The sequence below is a fragment of the Atta colombica genome, unplaced genomic scaffold (genome assembly GCF_001594045.1).
Source record: "Atta colombica isolate Treedump-2 unplaced genomic scaffold, Acol1.0 scaffold198, whole genome shotgun sequence".
NCBI classification, from domain to species: domain Eukaryota; kingdom Metazoa; phylum Arthropoda; class Insecta; order Hymenoptera; family Formicidae; genus Atta; species Atta colombica.
The window spans coordinates 4,305,617-4,327,237 of NW_017259291.1; the positions used below are offsets into that span (position 1 = coordinate 4,305,617).

Genomic DNA, 21,621 nt, shown 5'->3' on the forward strand with positions numbered 1-21,621 from the left:
TTCAAATATTAAAAGTAACATTTTTATAAGATACATTTGATTCCTGTAAAATTTCATAAGATATATCACAGAATTTAAATTATATTCGAACACTCCAGGTGAATCAGACGTGGCATTTACACCTAGTCCTCCTGTGGCGCTTAACTTGAATCATCAGACTCGTATCCGGAATCTTTATCCCGAACAAAATCCGGTAAGACCTGGCTCAAGCTCGAGCAGTTCAGTAACAGATTGGGACAATGGTCATGCCACTGTATTGAGGCGGCAACCGTTACCACCTTTGCCGGCTAATGTATTGGAAAGGTTGAGCGTGAGAACTGAGATTGACACGAACACGTCGAGGAAACCACGGCATGCCACAGCGACAAACGAGGACATCTGCAGTGCACAGACCGACGCGACACAATCCACGGAAACACATCCGCAGAATTTGAGGAATCTGGCCACTTCCCTGACGAGTTTAACGCGGGAGCTTACGCCCACGATATCGGAGGTATATCACGAGCGCAATTTGGGATTGGGTCTAGCACCGTCATTATCGAAATTGCTGGAGGAAGTGAACGCTGTATCCGAAAACGAGGAGTCGCAATCGAAAACAGTGAGCCACAGTCAGACACAGAATTGGATACAGAACGAGTCAGAACTCTGCCGGAGGGATGAGGCTGACGGTAGATCTATTGCGGAGTCACAGTGCAGCGCCGCCAGTTCGAATAAAATACCTCGGAAAGCACCCGCGCCACCGATATAGATTATTTATATTTATAAGTTAAAGCGTAATTTCGCGAAGTATAGTATTGGGTACCAAAGAATGGGAGACACATTGAGAAACAGGTGGTCAGTGCCTTGCAATCACAGCAAGACTGACAGAAAACGATTGGCGAAAAACGTGCGAGCACATTCATTTGCCAATATTTCTTGGTATTCAAGATGAAACACCTGAAAGAATATATTAGGAACCATAAATACCTTAATATTTACTAAATGCACATATTTGCATACATGTCCCTTTATATTGGAACTCGTGAATGTAACGAGTTCTATATACGTACAAGGATGAAATAATCTCGCTAATAAGCGCTAATATGCTCAAGTATGATTTTAATTGTAATCCGTCCAAACGTTTAATTATTAACGTTCTTAATTAACATAGCAAAAAATGACTGTAGAGTTCGGATGTTTAATAAGCTAAAAGAATCAATTATTTCCTCCCATTTATCATTGATATCTAGAATAAATAATATTAGCTGCACCAACATCCGAGCTTTAACTTCAACTATCATATTTCTGATAAATTATGCTAGAAAGTAAATTTGGATTCACATTCTATACTACGTTTGTATTTCGCAAAACACATCCACACACACACACACACACATACACACACACACACAAATGTAGTATTATATAAGAGAAAACTGTTAAATATGTTGGATAAAACTTAACATGAAGGAAATTTAAATGCTCATATATTTTACGAGTTGAATGTTAATTTCAAAATTCTACTTTGTGAAAAGATATAGAGACAATAAAAATCATGTAGTATTAGCCTTCTTAATAAGCATGTAAATATTCTTTAAAAATTCAAAGCATTAACATTGTGTTAAGATTTCTCTGCGTAGAAAAAATTTTGCCAACAGAGTGATTTAAATAAAGAATTGAATTTAAATAAAATAAGATATTTGGGGATATTAAAAATAAAAAATATAAAGTCAAAGAAATATCAAAAGATTGGTCTTTATTTCATAAACAATTAAAATAACTTTAAATGACCAGTTACTTGATCTATCAATTTTGCTGGACCCGGTCCGACTGCACATACTGTTTTACTTCCTGCTGGTATTTGTGTATGTCCTGCATCCTGTACAACGTTCGATAAGAGACCTGCAGCTTTAGCTTGCTTTGCTATCTCTATAAGAGCAGCCTCGCTGTCCACCTGGAAATTAACATATCATTTTTTTTTATACATGCGTGTGTGTGTGCGTATGTGTGTGAAAAGATATTTATTTTAACTGTATATACTATAGTTAAATATATTTATTAAACATCAGTGATAGTTTCTTTCGATTAAAACCTTACGATCTGGTTCGTGTCATAAGGAATATTTAATATGTTGGATCAATATGAATACATTCATTATACATTTTCAATTCATTAAAAATATTTTCTTTATTAACTTATTATCAGTATTTAATATTATTCGAAATACCTTAAGAGTGATTTTAGCTTGGCCAGATTTTTCCCATGCTCTTAAAATTTTTGGATGTTTCCTAACAGCTTTGTATGCTGCAACAGCAGCGTGTGAACACTGAGCTGCTACTTTTCCTTTTCCCATTTTCAAATCCGTTCTAATTATTAGAATCAACTTATAATTATCATATTTATCCATATATACCTGTGTAAAAAAAGAGAATAATTGCAATTGATTGTTTAATAGATTAGAGAATTACAAAAGTTTTGGAGAAAAATTCAAGTAATATCGTTTTCTTTACCACGTCGTCATCATCTGTTTCGTCGGAGTCTTCCGTAAAGGAACTTTGCTGAAGACTTTTTCTATTTACCATGGTCATGAGTTTATATAGACAATAACCGAAGAGAGCAGCGGCTATAAACGCCACTTTCGGATCTGTTGCCTGCGCTACGATTGTCTGGGCGATGTCGTCCATGGTTTTCAATAATGTATTAATAAAATAAAACCTGCGAAGGTACACGCGAGTTGAAAAAATACGTTGTCACAGTTTTAAATAATTTATAGATACATATAAAAGAAAATATATGTGCGTACTATAAAATAAAGATAACCTATAATGTTAGATAGATAGATTTTCATTATATCATGGAAAATCTTTCATATTATTCATCATTAATATATGATATTATATATATATATATATATATACACACACGTTTAAAATTTAAATGTGTTAATTTAAATGAAACGTAACTAAAACATTACTCACTAAAACAAGGCGTTGTCGATAATCTCAATGACCACGTTTCTAACGGCACCATGCCGATCCATGCTGATTCAGCTGATCAACATTGATCAATAATCATGCAATGATGATTATTGCAAGTTTAACTAAAAAGACATCGACAACTGATCGATCACAGATTACATGGATAATATTTAAAATATCACTAAAATTAATCTTTAGTTCCATAATTAATTAATATTTTATGCGGATGTCTCACATTATTTTTTAAATAATACGACGATAGTTATGTATTTTTATATTTTCATATTTGATTAATATTTTGTGTATACACTATTTGTTGGACAGAATATGAAAATTTTTTTTATTTTAACATTTATAAATATTAATATATGGAGAACAGAAGAAGATATTTATTTTCTATATTGCAAGTTTTGTCTATACGATAAGCAACAGTATGATCTAAGAAAAAATCGAAGAGTTAAAGTTTTTGTAGCAACTTGGTTTCAGTTTTTATAAATGACGTACAACTCAAACGCACGGATATACATGATAGAAAATGAAACAGATCGAAATAAACTACGAATTTAAATTTTCAGTGCCATTTGAAACTTGGCTAAGTTGTGCGAGATTCGTAAAAACGCAACTCCAAATAAAAAAAACAAACGACTTTGTGATTTACACTTATATATTATTACGATACATACGATCGATTGACACACTCTTATTTTTAAGATACAGATGTTATATTTCACTATCATATATAACAATTGTTACACAAACATTTTTCTGCAAAAGAATTGTGTAAATATATTTTTAATAAAAATTAATTAATGGTAAAATTGAAACTTAACGCGCTTAACGGCTCTATAGGCTTTAAATATACAAAAATATATCGCTTGTTATTACATATATGCACATGCTTCTTTCTGTGTGACAAAATAAGATGTGAAACACACATTTTATACGCTATTATGCGAATAGCAATTGTGTACATACATAACTTAGAAACAAACGATTCAGATCATATTAATAAAACATTTTAATATATCATGATAAAAAGAAAATTAGAACTCGTTAATAATTAGTTACATTTAAAAGATTCATTGGCAAAATAACATATCGTTGCTTGCTAATAACCGGTCTAGAAATGCAAGGATCTAGGCGGCAAGCATCTCTAGAAATAATTGAGCTTTCTGTTTGTTGCATTAGATAAATAAAATTTATAAAAAAAATTATAATTAAGATGAACTAAGATTTCTTTTGTATTCATGATCCTCATATTTCCAGTTGCACAATTAAAATAACATATATCATTCCATGTATTTTCATTGTTTTGATGTATTTATCTTGGAAATATAGTAATTTGTGTCACATTGGAAGCCCATTTTTTTTTTTAAAGAAAAATCAAGAACGCGAAACCAATGTATTTAAGAACATTATAAATTTGTGCGATCGTAAGATTTTAATTATACGCATAAATTTATAAAAAAATAACTTCCAATACGCGGCATTGCACATAAAATGTAATAAATGTTTTTTATCAAATGTCAATACTAACTTCGTAATGCATTTTGAAAATATATTATTTTAAATAAAATATTTTTTATAAATTGATCAAAAAATTAAAAACAAATTTTAATTTTAATGATTGACGCACACCATTTTTTCTAAATTATTTTTGCAACATATTAACAAATTCTACAGATTCAATTCATACAATACTACAGAATTAAATATTTTTAGAATCGAACATCATAGAAACTTAATTAAGAAAACTATTATATATTTATCTATTAATTTCTAACAAATCATATTTAACTCAAAACTTTCTAATCCTGTCATAATATCACATTCTTCTGCAATCTTTATTGCATAATTCCGAATTAAGAAATATAACTTAATTAATTATAAATTATGTCGATAAGAAAATATAAATTTCTTAATTTCTCAATTAAAATTTTTATTTCTTTAACGTTGAGATATAAATATAGAGTAAAGGAAACGTAGAAAATTGCTTTAAGTTGTAGTTGGATGATCTTCCAAAAATTATGCAATAAAGGGAGCATTAATATAACTCTTTATCATAATGCTTGCGATATGCACAACGAACTTGTATAAATTTTATGAAATTCTCTAGGGAATTCAGATAAAATTTTCATCGCATTTATATTGGAACAACAAGCATATGATGAACAAGTGATACAATCCTTTGAACAAGTACTTATGTATAAAATATCTTATGTTTATGTCAGTGTTATTTAATATTACCTGGTCGAATATATTACAGAGACAATTCATTTTTTTTTTCGAACCAAATTGACAAACGTATCGGTTAATTCTTATGTAAAATCGAAAGAAAGAATGTACAATTAAATCGATCGACAGTGATATATACATCTTAACAATTAAGATCATTGTAAAGCCCTTCATGATCACATTAAATTATCGTAGAGGAAAAATATTTACTACAATTTATTACACGCTTTGGAAGAGAGCGTAGCACATCATTCTTTCTTCTGTATCAATAGTTATACAAGCAGGAAGAAATCGTGAGTACCAATGCGAGTTTGTATTCACTATTACAAGCAACATAATGTACATAATTCTCGCAACATGACAAAGAAAGACACGCAAACCTATATGTAAAATTCTTTTGCGTGTTCGTTCTTTGCGCTTTTAATGAAAAAATTTTACACTTTACAAATTATTATTAAAGTAAATATTTCATAATTAAACAAACCATCTGCACCAATGTGAAACAAAATGCGTTTATATAGATAAAAATATTTGTACATAAACGCTACACGATTGGTCCAATCATAATTAAACCAATGACACACATATATTTCTTTATATATTTAGCACTCTTTATTATAAATCGAATATATTCTCGCTTCATAATTAAAACATCTCAAGTCTTTTTTATCAATCTTTTTTCTCTTTTTAATATTATTGTATACATGAAATATTTTTTATATTTAGGCAATATTATTCATTTAATGTGTAATAAAAAATACGAAATAATTTAAGAGAAAAAGACATTTCATACAAATTAATCACAAATAATTGGACGTTCAATACTAATTTCAATACTAATATCATTAATTTTTGTATAATTTTTAAGTATCACCTTTAGAAAGCACATTTTTGTAACTCAGGATTTAGCAATGAACAGTCAATAACTCACAAATTTATAATATAGAAAAGACTTTTTCTAGTTATTTGGCTCATTATAATTTTTTTCAATAGATTTATATCTAAACATAGGAGTGCTTAATTCCTATAACATCCTGTAAAATTCACTTATTCTTGCAATTTTTATAAGAATTTTTGTAATTTGGCTTTATCTTATTTTTACGCATGCGTTTAGTTTTATATTATCCATTAACTCTGAATTACAATTCTAGTAAAGTGGGCTTTCGTCTGCGGATATGACTGGTTCCTCATCGCTCCAATCGCTGACTGCTAATCCTACTGATCCATGAAAACTCTGCGATCTCGCTACGTGGCTAAAATCAAATAGAAGTAAACTACAATGAAATTATGAGCAAGTGAAGAAACGAATCTCTCCCATTTCTTTATACTCTTTTTTTTTATCAAAAAAGAAAAGCTTTGTTAACGCATATTTACATCGCACATTATTGCTAAAGCTGACTGATCAAATCAAACGCATTGTCAATATTGAACAAATAAGATTTCTATTAAAAAGCAATATTTTTTCCGTAGAAATAGGTTCGGTTCTTTGAATGCGTTTGCTAGAGCACAATAAACAATTAGATGGATAATAGAAACACTAAATGCAAAAGCAATATATTACTAAAATAGATAAATTAATGTAAAACATAAGTACAATATATATCTTCTATAGTCCCTTACTTGGAACTCTGAGTTAGTGCAAAACATAAAAAAAATAAGCATTCTCGTGTTGGTAAGTGTTTTATATCTTTAAAAAGTGACAAACATTTATTAACAGTACCTCTTGAATCTATAAAATAAGGGAATCTATATGTAAAATGTTCAAACGAGTTTGTACCATACCGCTTGCTTGTTTTGCCACATTATTTTTAGATTATCGATCACTATCGGTCCTAACAACAAAATATAACAAATAAAGTAAAATAATTATCTTCTTAATTAGTAACAATATATCCTAGACAATGCAAAAGATCAAGAGGCATAATAACTTCTGGACTTTTGCTTTGCCTGAAAAATTCCTCGATCACTTTTTTATGAAAAGTTGCATCAACTTGCAACTAACCTCGGTGACAGAGCTGCATTTTTCTTTGCCAAGCCGGCTTTTCTTCGTCCTTCCATAGCAGCTTTCATGGGATCGTAGCTTTTGCGACGTTTCCAATTTTGCATTTCGACTTCCCGTACATTTGACGCTGAGGGCTTTTTTGGTTCCTTTGATTTACTCTTAGGCCCCTACATACATTTAAATGTATTTATTACATATTAAATTTTATTATTATTTATTGAAAATTATACTCTCTTACCATGTTCAGACCTCTGTTAATTCGCGCATTAGGTCGTCCAGAATCTGTTCTATTGATACTGGAAAGCGATTCAGACTTGCCATGTGCATCGTGTGATAAATTCTTAGCTTTGTTCACACTGGAAGACACAGGTTTTGTTCGTTGCAGATCCAATTTTGCTTTACGCAAGCTAGAGAGAAGAAATAATTAGATAACAAAGATATTAAAATTCAAGAAAACCATAAGCACATACCTAAATTCTTTGTTGTATTTAGTGCTGGAAATAGGAGATTGTGACATAGGATGCTGTTCATCGCTGCTCTCCGTATCGCTGGGATGCCGTAATCCTTTCGATATATTCTGATGTAGGCTGTGACTCGTGTCTTCGTCACTCTCATTATCAGAAACGAGTGGAGGACGATATCCTGTCATGCGAGCAGACATTGCGGACACAACATTCTGAGTTGTTTGCAAATAAGATGAAGTTTCTAAATCACTGTCGCTCTCCTAATTAATTACAGATTTTATAAAGCATTTGATATATTATTATTTGTTATAACTTAATAAGATTAGTAACCAAATTTATCAACAAAAATTGTCAATAGATTTCATAAAGCTTTAATGTGATAATCTATACACATATATATAAAACATACCAACTGTGGGCTACTAGGCGGAGGTACTTGATTGTCTTCATAACAGTAATTTAATTCATTATCTGACCAATCGTTGGCTAACGAGAGAGCAGCCCCTGTACCATGAAAACTAGCAGATCTCAGTACGGAATTGTCATGACTGCAATATAAATCGTTCTTTTTGAAAACTGAAATACTTATTACTCGCGCAAACGATTCGTATATTTCTATATACTCACTTGCCGGAACCATCCTCGGTACTGTGATGTTTCTTTGTACTGTCTATTAATTTCTTTCTCCCTTCGGCCGCTGCTTTCATCGGATCGTAACTTTTCCGCCGCTTCCAATTCTGAAACTCCACCTCCTTGGACGTAAGAGTGGAATTACTTCTACCTGACTTTTTGTGATCTTTACTCGGTTTCTGATTCGTTTTTTGACTAAGAGGAGGATGCTTAAGAAAAAAAAAAAAAACAAAAAATTTATATTTAAAACATGTCCTACAAACAAAATAATCTCTTATACAAATGCGATGCTTACATGAATCGTCTTTGGAGCTCTCATACTAAATCTTCCGGTATCGGTTCTAGATATGGATGGTGCTCTGAATTTCGTTGTCTCCGATTTCTTTGATGATTCCTTATTGTGTGCTCCGACACTGTTTGTGCGAATACGATGATAACTTTGCTGCTTATTCATAGGTGCTATAGTCTTAACTTCAGACTGCGCTCTTCGACGTCTTTCTTCGGGAGTTGTATTCGGCGTTGTATCAGACTCACAATTTAATCTATAAATAATATATTCAATAATTAATTTTCTGTAGAAAGTCTTAATTTTCTGTAGAAATAAAAAAATAGGATATCTGGAATTTTTATATTGTCGTTAGCATTTCATTTAATTTTTGCAGAATTTTTAAGATACCTTGCTCTTCTTATACTAAAAGTCCTATTCAACTTAATTCCAGATGAGATTGTCAGGGAAGATTTTCTTTGTTGTTCACCAGCTTCGCTACTACTATCGGAGACAACAACAGAACTATATTTTCCTCTTGATGATATTCTGTCAATATCGCTACTGTTGAAACTGCTGCGACGTGATACGAGATTTTGCGATTTCATGTTCCTAATGCTTGCATTACTCGATGATCTCTGTATATTAAGATGTCGTTGAAGTTCTGGACTGTTTCGTAGCATACTAGGCGCTTTAATAGGCATGTCCTTATCAAAATAACTGGTTCCTTCGTGATAATTCGTAGTGCTGTTAGATTTTCTCAACATATATGGACTATAAAAGAATTAACATATGTATGAGATACATTAATTGCTTTAAAATTAATTATTGAAATTATTATTGAATTGTTTTGAAATTATATATCGTTGTATATAAATTGAAACGAAGACAAAAATATACCTATTTTCAACGCATGTAAAATATCCTATATTTTTCGCTTGTGACGATTTTGCCAAATGTTTAGGTCTGTCTAGCATGGGAGAATTGAGAATTTTCGTTACAACAGCTTTACGGCTAACAATTGGGCTAGTAGTCAATTTTGGCGTAGGTGGTCTGAGACGGCTTAAAATGGGACTGTTCATATGTTTAAGGTCTTCTTTATATTTCACATTGTTTTTCTTGGACGTATTAGATTCCGTTGTATCAGAAGCATATTCTTTCCTATGTTAAAGAAAAATAAGAGATTTTCTTAAGAGCTCAATAATAATCTATTGAGTTTTGTTAGTCGACAAAATTCTACATTTTCTAATAGCAAAACTATTATATACAATGTGATAAATGTGTGATAAATGTATGCTATTATTGTTATTAACAAATTAATTCATCAGAATGTAATGTGCGTGTGAAACAGATCATTCACCTATCTAGAGAGCTACTTCTTCTCTCCAAATGGAGAGGCGACAACACTTGGGACGGGCTCTTCAATAATTCTACATTAATATCAGCAGTCTTCGATTTGGCCGAGCTTAAATATTTTCGGACGCTTCGCCTATTTTCATTGCTGTTCGCTCGCCGAAACAACGATTCGGACAAGCTGCCACGTCTAATTACGGTATTATGTACAGGTGTACGCTGTGAGCTGTTAGGCGGCGTATTGTAACTGTTGCTAGTGTCATCATCGGATTCTCCACCGGAATCTATGATTTGATGCTGATTTGAAACTAAACCGAGCCTTTCTTTTATTCGTACATACGAGTCAGTGTCCAGATTGCTGTCAGGTGACTGTTCCTGTGTGAAGGATTAAAATACTTAAAGATGAAAAAGTCATAAGAAAATTTAAAAATATATTAAAATGATAAGGATGTTTTTGAATTTTTATAATTATCAAAAGAAATATGTATAATATAAAAAAATTAATGTTATATATTAGGTGTAGTAAAAAAAAATCCATTATTTTTGCATGAAATTGAATGAAAAAATAATGGATTTCTTTTTACTACACCTAATATATAATTTTTAATCAATTTTTATATAGTTATTCTATAGATTAAATTAAAATGTTTAGGCTCTAACAAATTATTAAATCGAAAATGCCAATACGAGTCTGAATGGATGTGTGTATAAGTAAAATTTATTGAAATATTTATTGAAAATTTATATAAATATATAAATATTTAAATGAAATTATTTAAATGAAAATATTTAAATTTAAAAGAAAATGTAAACATTTTAATCCTTTGCTTTGGGTCCTTTTACAACTTTAATCAGTAATTATTATCATGTGACAAGTTAACTAAAATTATATTAGTAGACAATTGTCAAATATAATGAGATGCATAATCAAATCAATTAAACAACAAATTGTATGCACACACATCCATTCAGTATTGCTCGTATTGGCAGTTTTTTTGTGTTTTATAGATATTTTATTATTTTTATATGAAATATTTATACGTACATAGCGATTGCGTGACATTCGTTGAGATCTAGCATGAATTGGAGATGGTATTTTGGTGGGACTCAAAGGCGGCGTACGACCCGTCGAGCCGCCTATTATCGGAGGTAGAGAGTTATGCTCTGCTACTTGAGTAGCCCATTCTGATATCCATGCGTTATTATCGCGTGAAATACTCATCTGTAAAATATATCGTGAACATCTCGTGCACATTACGAATGCAAACACTTGATTAGATGTTATCTACCTTAAAATTATGTACGTATGCTTCGTTGCTTTCGTCTTCAGTTAGAACACCGACGCTGAAAACTTTGTCGATATCCATTCTTGCTTTCTCCTCGTCGGTATAGTCCTTGTGAATCGTGTATGTTCCAGCTTCGCTCACTGCACCATCGGAATTAGCATCGACGTTGCTAACGTTAAATACATCTAGATTGGTATCTGTGATATTGTCTGCGTTTAAATCCATCGCGTAACTAACAAATTGCTCTCTCTGATCACTCAACAAATTATTCTCTCTCTCGTTTGTATTCTTTATATTGAAATCATCGTGAAGATAATTCATATTAGATACTTTGTTGTCAGCTACATTATTTACTTCCTTACACTCATGATTAACGTCGATATATTCAATGTTTTTTGTGTATCGCTTCTCATTTTCGTCGTCGTCGTAATTGTTAATCTGAATGCGACTTAAATCATTTATCGTTGCAGATCTTTGGGATGTCCAATATATATTTTCGTTGGTTTCAAGTTCTAAAGAGAGGCCTTGAGATGACAGTTTGTTGTGATGTAATTCATCGTCACAAGACCTTGTCATTAAATACTGCTTATTCTGATGAGAAGGATCTACTTGTTCATTCGTGGATTTTTTTGTGCTAGAATGTGCTCTCGAAGAATTCTTGGCACCTAAAGAATATACACAATTCAAATCTTTTAATTAATAAGATGTAGAAAAGTAATAATAAAAAATGTATTATTTATAAAAATAAATGTAAATTAAATTAAATAAAAATAAATAAAAATATAAACATAAATTAACAAATACAATACAATGTATGCAACTTATAATTCAGTTTCTAGTATTTCATATTTCTAATTCAGAGACAATGTATGCATCTTCTGAAACATCAATTTAAAAATAGTAAAATCATGACAAAAGTGATAATAGAATCATCAACATTATTCATAATTTCTGGAGGAAAATCATATAGTTCCTAACATGGAAACGGTTATGACATCAAAGCCATTAATATGTCAGCAGGCTATATCATTCAGAATGAGTAGAAGGTACTTGTAAGGAATATTAAAAAGCTTGAAGAACATGACTTCACCATGACTCATACATCACAGGTATTCAGTTCCAATACATTCATATATATTAAAGGATCCATACTTTATTAGTATAAGATTTTAGTAATCAATTTTATAAGTAACTATTAATATTATAACTTTCATTTTTATGTAAGTTTTTTTTAAATATATTTTTTATATAAGTTTCTTTTATTTATAAAAATTAAATAAATTAAATAATAATATCTGTGATAATATCTATGATAAATTATATCTATGATATTACTAATTTTAAAAAATTTAAATTATATTAATTGTAATTATCAAATAAAATCATTCTTTAAAAATAAAGAAAAAAGAACAAAAGCGTAATATATTTACCTAATTGTTTAAGTCTTGCTGATAATTGGTCAGTTTTGCGTTTTGTATCATCTTCACTGCTGAAATAACCCTCTGAATGAGTGCTAGGAACTTTTTGCTTTTGCACCAAGTTTGGAGACAATATAGTGCTCGGCTTCTTTGATTTTACTTCTACCTAAAAATAAATATACAACATGATATAATATACAATATATTTTTTATATAAAATTAGTGTAAAAATTAATTATATTTTATTATAAAAAAGCACTTGTAAAATTCAAGTTTATTATTCAGGTAGCTAAATCCATTAAAGATTAAGTGTTTACTACTAAATTAATTTTTTGTCAATAAAATGCCAATAAAAATATAACAGAATCTACTAGTAAAATATGATGATAAATTAATTATGGAAATCTGAAGCTGAATCTGCCATTTCATAACAATTTGAATTTATAGTCCATTTAAATAATTATAAGACAATTCTGTTTGGTTTCTGTTAACAATCTGCTATCAGATTTTTAGCAAGTTTTGTTGATGAAATATGAGATATGGACAGTTATCAATCTACTGTAATGCTTGAAACTGTTAACAAACTACTAACATACAATATTGCATGATTAAATTTAAAAAACTTTTATTTATGTATTTATGCGAAATATAAGGTCTATTCTTTATCAAAGGATTCTCTGGTGCAATAAATTAAAGCGAAACAAACTATATTTGTTTTGCACACAATAGATCTGTTTGCATTACTTGCATTTTTTACATTTAAAATCTTCTATTTCTCTCTTTTCAATGCCTAAATACATATTTATCTCATTTTAAATGCAAAGATTTCGGGGGTTTCAAACAATGCAAACAGATCTTAAATTTGTTAGTGCAATAAATTGGAGTGAAACAAATATAAACAGATGCTTTCCAGCAAGAGATATAGATAACATAGTACAACAAAGTAAATCATTACATTCTTATTGTTTGTCTTGTTGTTTACCAGTGTGAAACAAAGGGTACTTTTCATTTAATGACACAAGTTAACACAAGTTTTGTTCTATCTTTGTTATTCTCTAAATAGTAAGAAAAACAGAATAATGCTCTTGTCAACTTTTTTATCACTAAAAAAAAAGCATCTAAAGATGACATGATCACTGCATTGCAATGTATCGTTTGCTGAAGAGCACAATATTTGTTTCGCTTCAATTATTATTATACTGTGTACCAATTCATAATTTTACAATATAAAAAACTCTTTGAATAAAATATATATTAAAAATGATGGAATCTTTAATACCTTGGACGTGGAGAGGTTCCGCCTGTGTCTAGCATTGTACCTTTCGAACAAGTTCTGATACTTCGCAGTGTCCACTTCCTTATTGCCGAAATCGATGGTAAAAGCCAACGGAGTCTGCAGTACACGCGGACCGTTGTCCGTCAACGAGCTCTTCAGAGTCTCTTCGCACCTTACTCCTGTCGTGACGCCATCGCTCGTCGTTGGTCGCGCATCGACAGAATCCTCACTCGTCGCGTCTTCACCGGCGCGCGGCAACAACTCGCCCGCAAGCGTCGTGGATCCGCCGTGGGTCTCCGAGCTAGCGTCGTCGGGCAAGTCCGCCGACATCGAGAGACGGGCGTCGGACGCCAGCCCGGACGCCTCCGCCACTTCCATGTTCATTGCCATTTAACATGCCAGCCATAAACATCCACGTTAGACAGCACATACGGTTCTCCGGTGCCGCGATTCCCTGGATTCAGCACGATTCGCTTCACAGGCCACTCCTAGGATTGACAGCACATCCGTAGGATCGCACGATGGCACTCGAGCACTCGGCGTCACGGCGATTTAACGTCGAGACTCGGCCTTTGACACATCGACACAGGTGTACCTACCTTGCGCGTACGCCATTGACTGTCGTCATCGCGCCCAGCTGTCATTGACACCGATGTCGACACGACGCGCAGGGTACAGCAGATCGCCATCCGTCGATAACTCATGTCGCACTAGAAAATCTTCGAAAATCCGTTTTCTTACTTCTGAGTGAAAAACGAGGCATTAAAATGATGAAATGAAAGTGAGAGCTACGCGATGAATCGATTGACCGTTATGCAACGACTTTTACCGGAAAAGCAGCATGGAACGCATTGTGAATCTGCATTGCAATTATTTCGCGGAACAGCGCGTTTTTAATTGGAACGAGGATTTCGTCAGATTTCACGTTGATTATGCTTCTTTCACGAATATTTTACATATGTTTCCATCTCTAGGATTAATTATACGCGATACGCGATATTATTTTTCCAGATGTTAATTGATAAAAACTTATTCATCCAACAATGGTATACCGACGAAGAAATGTGAGTTTTAAGAGAAAAAATGGAGAACAGATGTCGTTGCAGCGAGTAATTTTGGTCACGTGGTCAAACGGAATGTTCTGGGAAATATTGTCAAGCATGTGGTTTTTCTAGCCGATGTGTTTTACAACATAAAGCTCAAATAAAAATTAAAAATTGCTTTTGAATCACACAACAGTAAAAGGAAAATGAAGGGACCTTCGATGGTATATCAAATTTTATTAATGTATTTTATTACTGTATTTTATTTATTTAATGAAGCATCGAGTTGAGTTTCTAATTCTTAACCTTCTCTCAAGAAAATTTTACGTTTCTGTGCAGTAATATTAAAAATTACTTTTCTATCATATCTAAGTTTTTATATTATTGTATGTAAATATGCACTATAATATTCCCATCTCTAATTTTTATGTAATTTTTTATGTTTGTTATTTTCAGACGTAGAATTTATTCCGAGAAGGAAAATCACTTGATAATTATATGTATTATTGTTGAATATATATGGAATATATTTTGTGCATGAAAATACACAAATTTATGAAATTACAGGAAAATTGAAGGAGCGTTAGACTGCAAATTTATTTAATGTATTTATATTTTAACTCAGATATATTATTCCTTGATGTATAATTCTTAGAATTTAATGTGTTAAAGTGATTTATTATTTTATATATTATTTTAAATTGATATATTAATGTAAGTATTAGTGTATTTACATGCATGTATTTAAATTTAGAAATATCCTTTACTTGATGTATAATAACACTTCTATAGAAATAATTAAAAAAAAAAGATGTTTGATAAATAATTCCAGTCGAGCAAAATGAAACACAAGGCTGAGAATACTGTTGAAAATGAAGACTCAATGAATTCTGAATCTGACAATGAAAGTTCAATAAATTCAGAAATTGATGAAGAGGATTCAGTGGACTCTGATAATGCAGATCTGATAGAAGACGAGAACGATGACGAAGATCTTAAATTTGACAATACAGATTCTATACAAGATGATGAAGAGGAAGAAATAGAATTGGACAGTCAAGAGATTGAACATCTTACAGAAAATCAAGAAAAAAAGAGGAAAAAAGTCACAGACGAGTTAACCGAGACAGCACCTAAGAAAAAGAAAAAATTAGAAAAAAATCTTTACAAGCAACCAACGATCGAAGAACTCAGTCAGCTTAGGGAAACTGAGAATTTATTTCATTCAAATTTATTTCGACTTCAAATTGAAGAGATTCTCAACGAAGTAAGACTCAAAAATAAATATAAAGCGTTGTTTGAGATTTGGTTTGGGAAGTTGAAAACAGCAATTGAATATATCGAAGAGATTGAAGAAGTTTCGGCAAGTAACACATCTAAACTAAACTGTAAGATACAAGAGGCAATAAATTATGTCTAATCTATTGATATATTTCAGCTTGTAGATAATAATTTGAATGATAAATTAGGTATTTGCATTCCTGTGCCGAACATACCAAAAGAAACTAAAAGTGTTTTTAAATTCTTGAAGCCATCCAACATTAGTGTGATTGGATCTTATAATTCAGGATGTATTCTTGGATCTACTGTTACCGTAGATGTAATGGTGGAAATGCCAACCAGTTTATTCCGGAAACAGGATTATCAGAATTATGTGTATTTTAGAAAGAAAGCAACATATTTGGCGTTCATAGCGTCAAATATAGGAAGTGATATCGCTGAAACCAAGAAATTTATCGGTGACAATCTAAGACCTTCCTTGAAGCTTCGGCCCAGTGGAAAGTTGAACAAAAAGGTGGACATAGTGATACACATATCTGCACAAGAAAGTAGTTTTAAGTTGAATAGATTTTTGCCGGAGAAAAATAGTGTTAGGCCAGGATGGTATTTCAACAACAAGCAAAGCAGTTCTTTGGAAGACAGTAAGTTTGATGATTTATATATTTATATTTTAAATGGAGAAAAATTATTGTAGAATTTTATACCATAAAATTGTAATATATTTTTTATTGTGTGCTATTTTGTCTACAGCGTCTTTACCGCCCACTCCATACTATAACTCTCTAGTATTGCATGATTTGATAATGTTAAGGACAAATTCCGAAGTTGCGCAAGCAATAAAAGAGTATCCAAATTTGAGAGATGGTATAATCTTGCTGAAAATATGGTTGCGCCAACGTGAATTGAATAAGGGATACGATGGCTTCACTAGCCACATCATTACTATGTTTGTAATCTATTTACTACGCGAGAAAAAACTGAATACTTTCATGAGTAGCTATCAAATTGTACGGAATATCTGGATTTGCTTAGGTATCTTGAAAAGTTATTAAAAGTTATTATGCTGTTTTTTTTTGCATTATCTGAGATAGTAATTACATTTATTTGAAATAGCACAGGGAAATTGGTGCGAGAGTGGAATTACTATGTGTGAAGATAAGGATAATCAAAATCAAGTATCCCATTATCACAAGTACTACGATTGTGTCTTTCTTGATACAAGTGGATATTGTAATTTCGCTGCGAATCTATCGAAAGATACTTTTTCGTGGGTACAAAGAGAAGCGGCGCTATGCTTGAAACACGTAGATAATATACACGTCGATAGCTTTCATGCACTTTTCATGCGAAATGTGCCATTTCATAGAGCATTTGATCACATTTTATGGTAATTCACAAATTGATATAAATTTTTGTATTATAAAGGTCAGATCTATTTTAATAACTTTCGTCATTTCTATATGTTTAGTTTTCGGGACAAATCCTTTTTAGAGATAACAGTGAATGCCAAATCCACCGTGGATAATAAACTAAATTATGGACCTGATAAACGTAGTCAGGCGATTAAACTGCTTTTCGATGTTCTGAAGAGAGGTTTAGGAGATAGAATTAATCGATTGTGCGTACTACCCAATGTATGTAAGGAATGGGAATGCACCGAGAAGATGCCAGATAGTATTGGAAAGCTTGTTATTGGACTAGAATTGAATCCTGAAACATGTTTCAATATCGTGGATAAAGGACCTGAAGCGAATTTACCAGAAGTAAGCAAGTCATTAAAATAACGTCTTAAAACGATGATAAAATAAAGAATGCAACAATTATTATTTAAAATAACGATATACGATAATATTTTAAAAATTAATATTTACAATGTGCTATAAAATATAAAACTTTGTATTCTATTTTGTAGGCAGTTGACTTCAGAAATTTTTGGGGCGGCAAGTCCGAATTACGTAGATTTAAAGATGGAGCCATTCGTGAGGCTGTGATTTGGTCAAAAGGCAAAACTCTCACAGACAAGAGAATAATATGTAGGAAGATAATAATATTTCTATTAGAAACAAAGTTCAGTATCTTCAAAAACCAATATTTATACGTCGCGAATCAAATGGAAGATTTGTTAAAATTACACAAGGTGACTTTATGATTACTAACATATTCATTTAAGATGCTTTATTTTTAGTTATTAATTATTTTCTTTAAATTTTATACTTTATGAATATGTCCTTTTATTTAGTATAAAATAACACATTTCGTATACGGGACTGGTGAAGAAGCTACGCTGAAGGTTCTGCAAGCTTTCAATACCTTAGAAAAAAATTTGATGTCTTTGAACGATATGCCTTTGACAATAAATGGTGTGCAAGGCTCGAGTCCGGTTTTCCGATATGCCGAAGTCTTTCCACCGCTTGCTACCGTTCATCGACAGATTAATGGTATCACCGAGGAAAACAAAAATTGCCTGAGTCTTTCAAAAAACATCACAAAATGCCCTACATATGTTCACGCGCTCGATGCGATATTACAGTTATCGATTAGTGGGAAATGGCCTGAGGAATTGGAAGCCATTAGGAAGACGAAAGCGGCATTTTACATACAAATCGCGGAATGTCTCAGGACGCAGCATGCACTGACAGTACAGGCGAATCCTTCTTATATAGATGTTTACCAGGTTAATGGATTATTTTACTACTATAATATTTCTAATAGTAATTGTATTGTAAATATTCTATAATATTGCATTTAAATTATACATTCTTCTTAATAGAAAGTATACAATTATCTTTTTATTAGAATGGGTTCGTTTTTCGATTGAGAGTGGCACATCAGAAAGAAATTGCTTTAATGAAACAAGTCAAGGAAGACGGAGTGATTAAATACAGGGATAATGAAGAATCTATTGAATTAGAAAACAAATTGTTTCATTTACCAAAATTAAGTAGTGCCTTGCATGGGTAAAAATTGATGAATATAATCCTTGTTAATTCATAGATTATTAAGAACATATCTTTTATTTTGAAAGTAACACTTTCCTAAATTAGAATTTTTATTTCGGATTTGAGTGTCAGCAGATTTTTTTTTAGACTGCATGATATAAGAAATATTACTATAATTAATGATTGCCTCTAAAGATGATTAATATAAAAATCATTCCTTTATAAATCTGAGATTTTATATATATCATACAAAATTTAGAATATTGAAAATTAAATAAGAGATATGCCTCCATAACATAATTCGTATGAGATAAATGTGTAATAAATAAAAAAAATGAATAGTATATATTACAATCTCAATTCTCGTTCTTTCAGATTGCATTCTCAGCAACCATCATTCGGTCCCGCTTGCTGTTTGGCGAAACGTTGGTTATCAGCGCAACTGTTAGATGATACTCATATACCTGGAATTGTAGTTGAATTGCTCATGGCATCATTGTACTTAGCACCAGAGCCATATAAGCCGGCTCAGACACCACAAGTAGCATTTCTACGATTTTTAGAAATTGTTGCGAGAGCTCATTGGAATACTGATCCCGTAATTGTTAATTTCAACGACGAGATGACCAGTAAATCAATAATTTAATTTTCTTATTTTTTAATGACCGAATTATTGCAATGTATTATTATAATAATCATTTTATAAATGATCATTTATAGAAATAATCATTTTATCAATCAAATAATGATTATAAATAATCATTTTAGAAATAATCATTTTATTGAAATAATCAATTGATATTAAAATCAAAATTGATTTTATCCAAATATCGTTACAGAAATTTAATTAGAAAGTAATGAATAATTATTTATTTTAAATATTAAAAGCACTTATCAGTATTTTTAATATTCATAATAAATCACTATTTTTCATTAAATTAGATTTCTGTAAGGATATATGAAAAAGACGAGCGGAAAATATTTATTTTAGATTATATTATCGCTTTTGACCTTATTTTATTATATGAAAGAATGTATCAATATATGATATTTTACAGATGAAGAAATTGCTGCCGTGGAAACATTATTTAATACGGCTCGTAGTTCTCTACCACCCTTATTCGTATCTACTCCTTACGATCAGCAGAAAACCTTGTGGACTAGAAAAGCTCCATCGCATTTGGTTTTAAACCGTATGAGTGTACTCGCGAAGGAATCGCTGAAATTATTCGACGATTTATTGTTCAACAATATAGTTCTGGATTTAAAACCTATATTCCGTCCTCCGCTCTTGGAATACGATTGTTTGCTGCATTTAAAGTCACGTATGATTCCTAGAAGACTGCAGGCAGTTGATGTACCCAATAAAGCAAAACTCGTAGATTTACATCCATATAAGATTCATTCTCTTCAAAAAATTCCAGTCGTGGACTTCGATCCTATACAATGTTTCTTAAAAGATTTAAGAGTAAGAATAAATTATATAAGCTGTCAACAATTAAAAATGACTAAATTTTATTGAATTATTTTGATGCATACGTATACTTAAAAAAAAAAGAAATTAATGTCATATGATTTAAATATTAAATATCTAAATAGTTTGAAGCGCTGTATTCTATATGTTCGTTTCTTTTTCATTTTTAGGATGGTTATGGGGATTACGCATTGTTTTTCCATGATACTTATGGTGGAGCGATGATCGGGGTTCTGTTGAAACCCACTGTCCTCGAGCATAAAGATTTTAAAGTGTCGGATGCCAATTGTAGAAAACTCGATGCTGATGGTAAACTCGTCTTAAACATTTCGACGATGATCGAAGACTTTTACATTCTGGGGAGAGGTATTATACGCACGATTGATATTCCTAATAAAAAAAAGTTTTCCTTGATGTCAGAGTTGATCACATAGGTATGTTTAAAGCTCGAGAATCTCGAAATTTGTGAAACGCAATTTGTACATAGAGTAAATAAATATTTTTTACAAAAAGATACTACCGAAATATTATGTTAATGAACTGTAAAAATATAATGCTCACTTATATTTATTATGATATCAGCAGGAAGATTAGTAATAAACTTCTTTGCTTTTAATTCTACAATAAAACTAATTGTCAAATTAAATAATAGTCATTGTATGTAAGTATGTCAATATAGTTTTGTATGAGCTCGACGAATTTTTTTTCTTTATTTTTCGAGCACTAATTACACGATCTACTAACCGGAATAATCACTCCTCATAAAACGAGTGTATTTGTCTCAAGGTTGAATTTCGCCAAGCAACATTGTTGTATATTTTAAAAGCTAAACCAACCTAAATTACATTTTTTACTTTAAGATCAAAATGGAGTAAATTAATGAATAAAATAAATAATGAATATTAAATTGCAATAAATTTATATATTAAAATATAAGATACATATTATTTTAAATGTTATCTTATTTAAGATATTAAATTATAAAAATAATAATTAGT

At 31.1% G+C, this 21,621-nt stretch overlaps 4 protein-coding genes across 8 annotated transcripts in view; 2 read left to right on the forward strand and 2 right to left on the reverse strand.

Moving 5' to 3' along the window:
• LOC108687050 (tetratricopeptide repeat protein 28) overlaps positions 1–1,444 on the forward strand; it is a 9,234-nt gene extending 7,790 nt beyond the window's left edge. Inside the window, exon 15 of the mRNA XM_018192649.1 lies at positions 99–1,444. Within this exon, the coding sequence (XP_018048138.1) occupies positions 99–748 (650 nt within the window). The 3' untranslated portion in view covers positions 749–1,444. The remainder of the gene's footprint in view (positions 1–98) is intronic.
• Positions 1,445–1,715: 271 nt separating this feature from the next.
• LOC108686961 (peptidyl-tRNA hydrolase 2, mitochondrial-like) lies at positions 1,716–3,081 on the reverse strand. Its single transcript, XM_018192494.1, has 4 exons — positions 2,958–3,081; positions 2,490–2,694; positions 2,207–2,392; positions 1,716–1,933 (listed from the first exon to the last, which is right to left on the reverse strand). The coding sequence occupies exons 2-4, from the start codon at positions 2,661–2,663 to the stop codon at positions 1,751–1,753; spliced, it is 543 nt and encodes a 180-aa protein (XP_018047983.1). The 5' UTR covers positions 2,664–2,694; positions 2,958–3,081; the 3' UTR covers positions 1,716–1,750.
• A 3,086-nt stretch (positions 3,082–6,167) lies between these two features.
• Positions 6,168–14,494, reverse strand: LOC108686889. 4 transcript variants are annotated; one of them, XM_018192391.1, is made up of 15 exons: positions 13,890–14,494; positions 12,623–12,776; positions 11,196–11,857; positions 10,952–11,128; positions 9,914–10,281; positions 9,454–9,714; positions 8,965–9,327; positions 8,584–8,830; positions 8,286–8,497; positions 8,068–8,206; positions 7,665–7,918; positions 7,433–7,601; positions 7,195–7,361; positions 6,975–7,024; positions 6,369–6,445 (listed from the first exon to the last, which is right to left on the reverse strand). In XM_018192391.1, the coding sequence occupies exons 1-14, from the start codon at positions 14,274–14,276 to the stop codon at positions 7,006–7,008; spliced, it is 3,579 nt and encodes a 1,192-aa protein (XP_018047880.1). In that variant the 5' UTR covers positions 14,277–14,494; the 3' UTR covers positions 6,369–6,445; positions 6,975–7,005. The 4 variants fall into 4 exon arrangements, with proteins under 4 accessions (XP_018047879.1, XP_018047883.1, XP_018047881.1 ...); XM_018192390.1 differs by lacking the exon at positions 6,975–7,024 and having other exon boundaries at positions 6,168–6,445; XM_018192394.1 differs by lacking the exon at positions 6,975–7,024 and having other exon boundaries at positions 6,340–6,445; positions 8,286–8,395.
• Positions 14,495–15,069: 575 nt separating this feature from the next.
• LOC108687039 (nucleolar protein 6) lies at positions 15,070–21,092 on the forward strand. 2 transcript variants are annotated; one of them, XM_018192633.1, is made up of 13 exons: positions 15,074–15,153; positions 15,386–15,534; positions 15,762–16,292; positions 16,368–16,851; positions 16,961–17,242; positions 17,324–17,597; positions 17,679–17,973; positions 18,123–18,347; positions 18,450–18,884; positions 19,007–19,167; positions 19,525–19,778; positions 20,208–20,617; positions 20,794–21,092. In XM_018192633.1, the coding sequence occupies exons 3-13, from the start codon at positions 15,771–15,773 to the stop codon at positions 21,055–21,057; spliced, it is 3,606 nt and encodes a 1,201-aa protein (XP_018048122.1). In that variant the 5' UTR covers positions 15,074–15,153; positions 15,386–15,534; positions 15,762–15,770; the 3' UTR covers positions 21,058–21,092. The 2 variants fall into 2 exon arrangements, with proteins under 2 accessions (XP_018048121.1, XP_018048122.1); XM_018192632.1 differs by lacking the exon at positions 15,386–15,534 and having other exon boundaries at positions 15,070–15,153.
• Positions 21,093–21,621: the final 529 nt, after the last annotated feature.

What these genes read in the sequence shown, in the direction of transcription:
- LOC108686889 (XM_018192390.1), bottom strand. Translation starts at nt 14,276, where the DNA reads ATGGCAATGAACATGGAAGTGGCGGAGGCGTCCGGGCTGGCGTCCGAC. An exon ending in AGAAGTAGCTCTCTAGATAG is followed by an intron (nt 9,715 to 9,913) that starts GTGAATGATCTG and finishes TCTTTAACATAG; the next exon opens with GAAAGAATATGCTTCTGATA. An exon ending in AATGCAGCTCTGTCACCGAG is followed by an intron (nt 6,446 to 7,194) that starts GTTAGTTGCAAG and finishes ATTTGATTTTAG; the next exon opens with CCACGTAGCGAGATCGCAGA.
- LOC108687039 (XM_018192632.1), top strand. An exon ending in AAGAGATTGAAGAAGTTTCG is followed by an intron (nt 16,293 to 16,367) that starts GCAAGTAACACA and finishes GATATATTTCAG; the next exon opens with CTTGTAGATAATAATTTGAA. An exon ending in GTTTCTTAAAAGATTTAAGA is followed by an intron (nt 20,618 to 20,793) that starts GTAAGAATAAAT and finishes TTTCATTTTTAG; the next exon opens with GATGGTTATGGGGATTACGC.
- LOC108686961 (XM_018192494.1), bottom strand. Translation starts at nt 2,663, where the DNA reads ATGGACGACATCGCCCAGACAATCGTAGCGCAGGCAACAGATCCGAAA. An exon ending in AAACAGATGATGACGACGTG is followed by an intron (nt 2,393 to 2,489) that starts GTAAAGAAAACG and finishes TTTTTTACACAG; the next exon opens with GTATATATGGATAAATATGA. An exon ending in AAGCTAAAATCACTCTTAAG is followed by an intron (nt 1,934 to 2,206) that starts GTATTTCGAATA and finishes GTTAATTTCCAG; the next exon opens with GTGGACAGCGAGGCTGCTCT.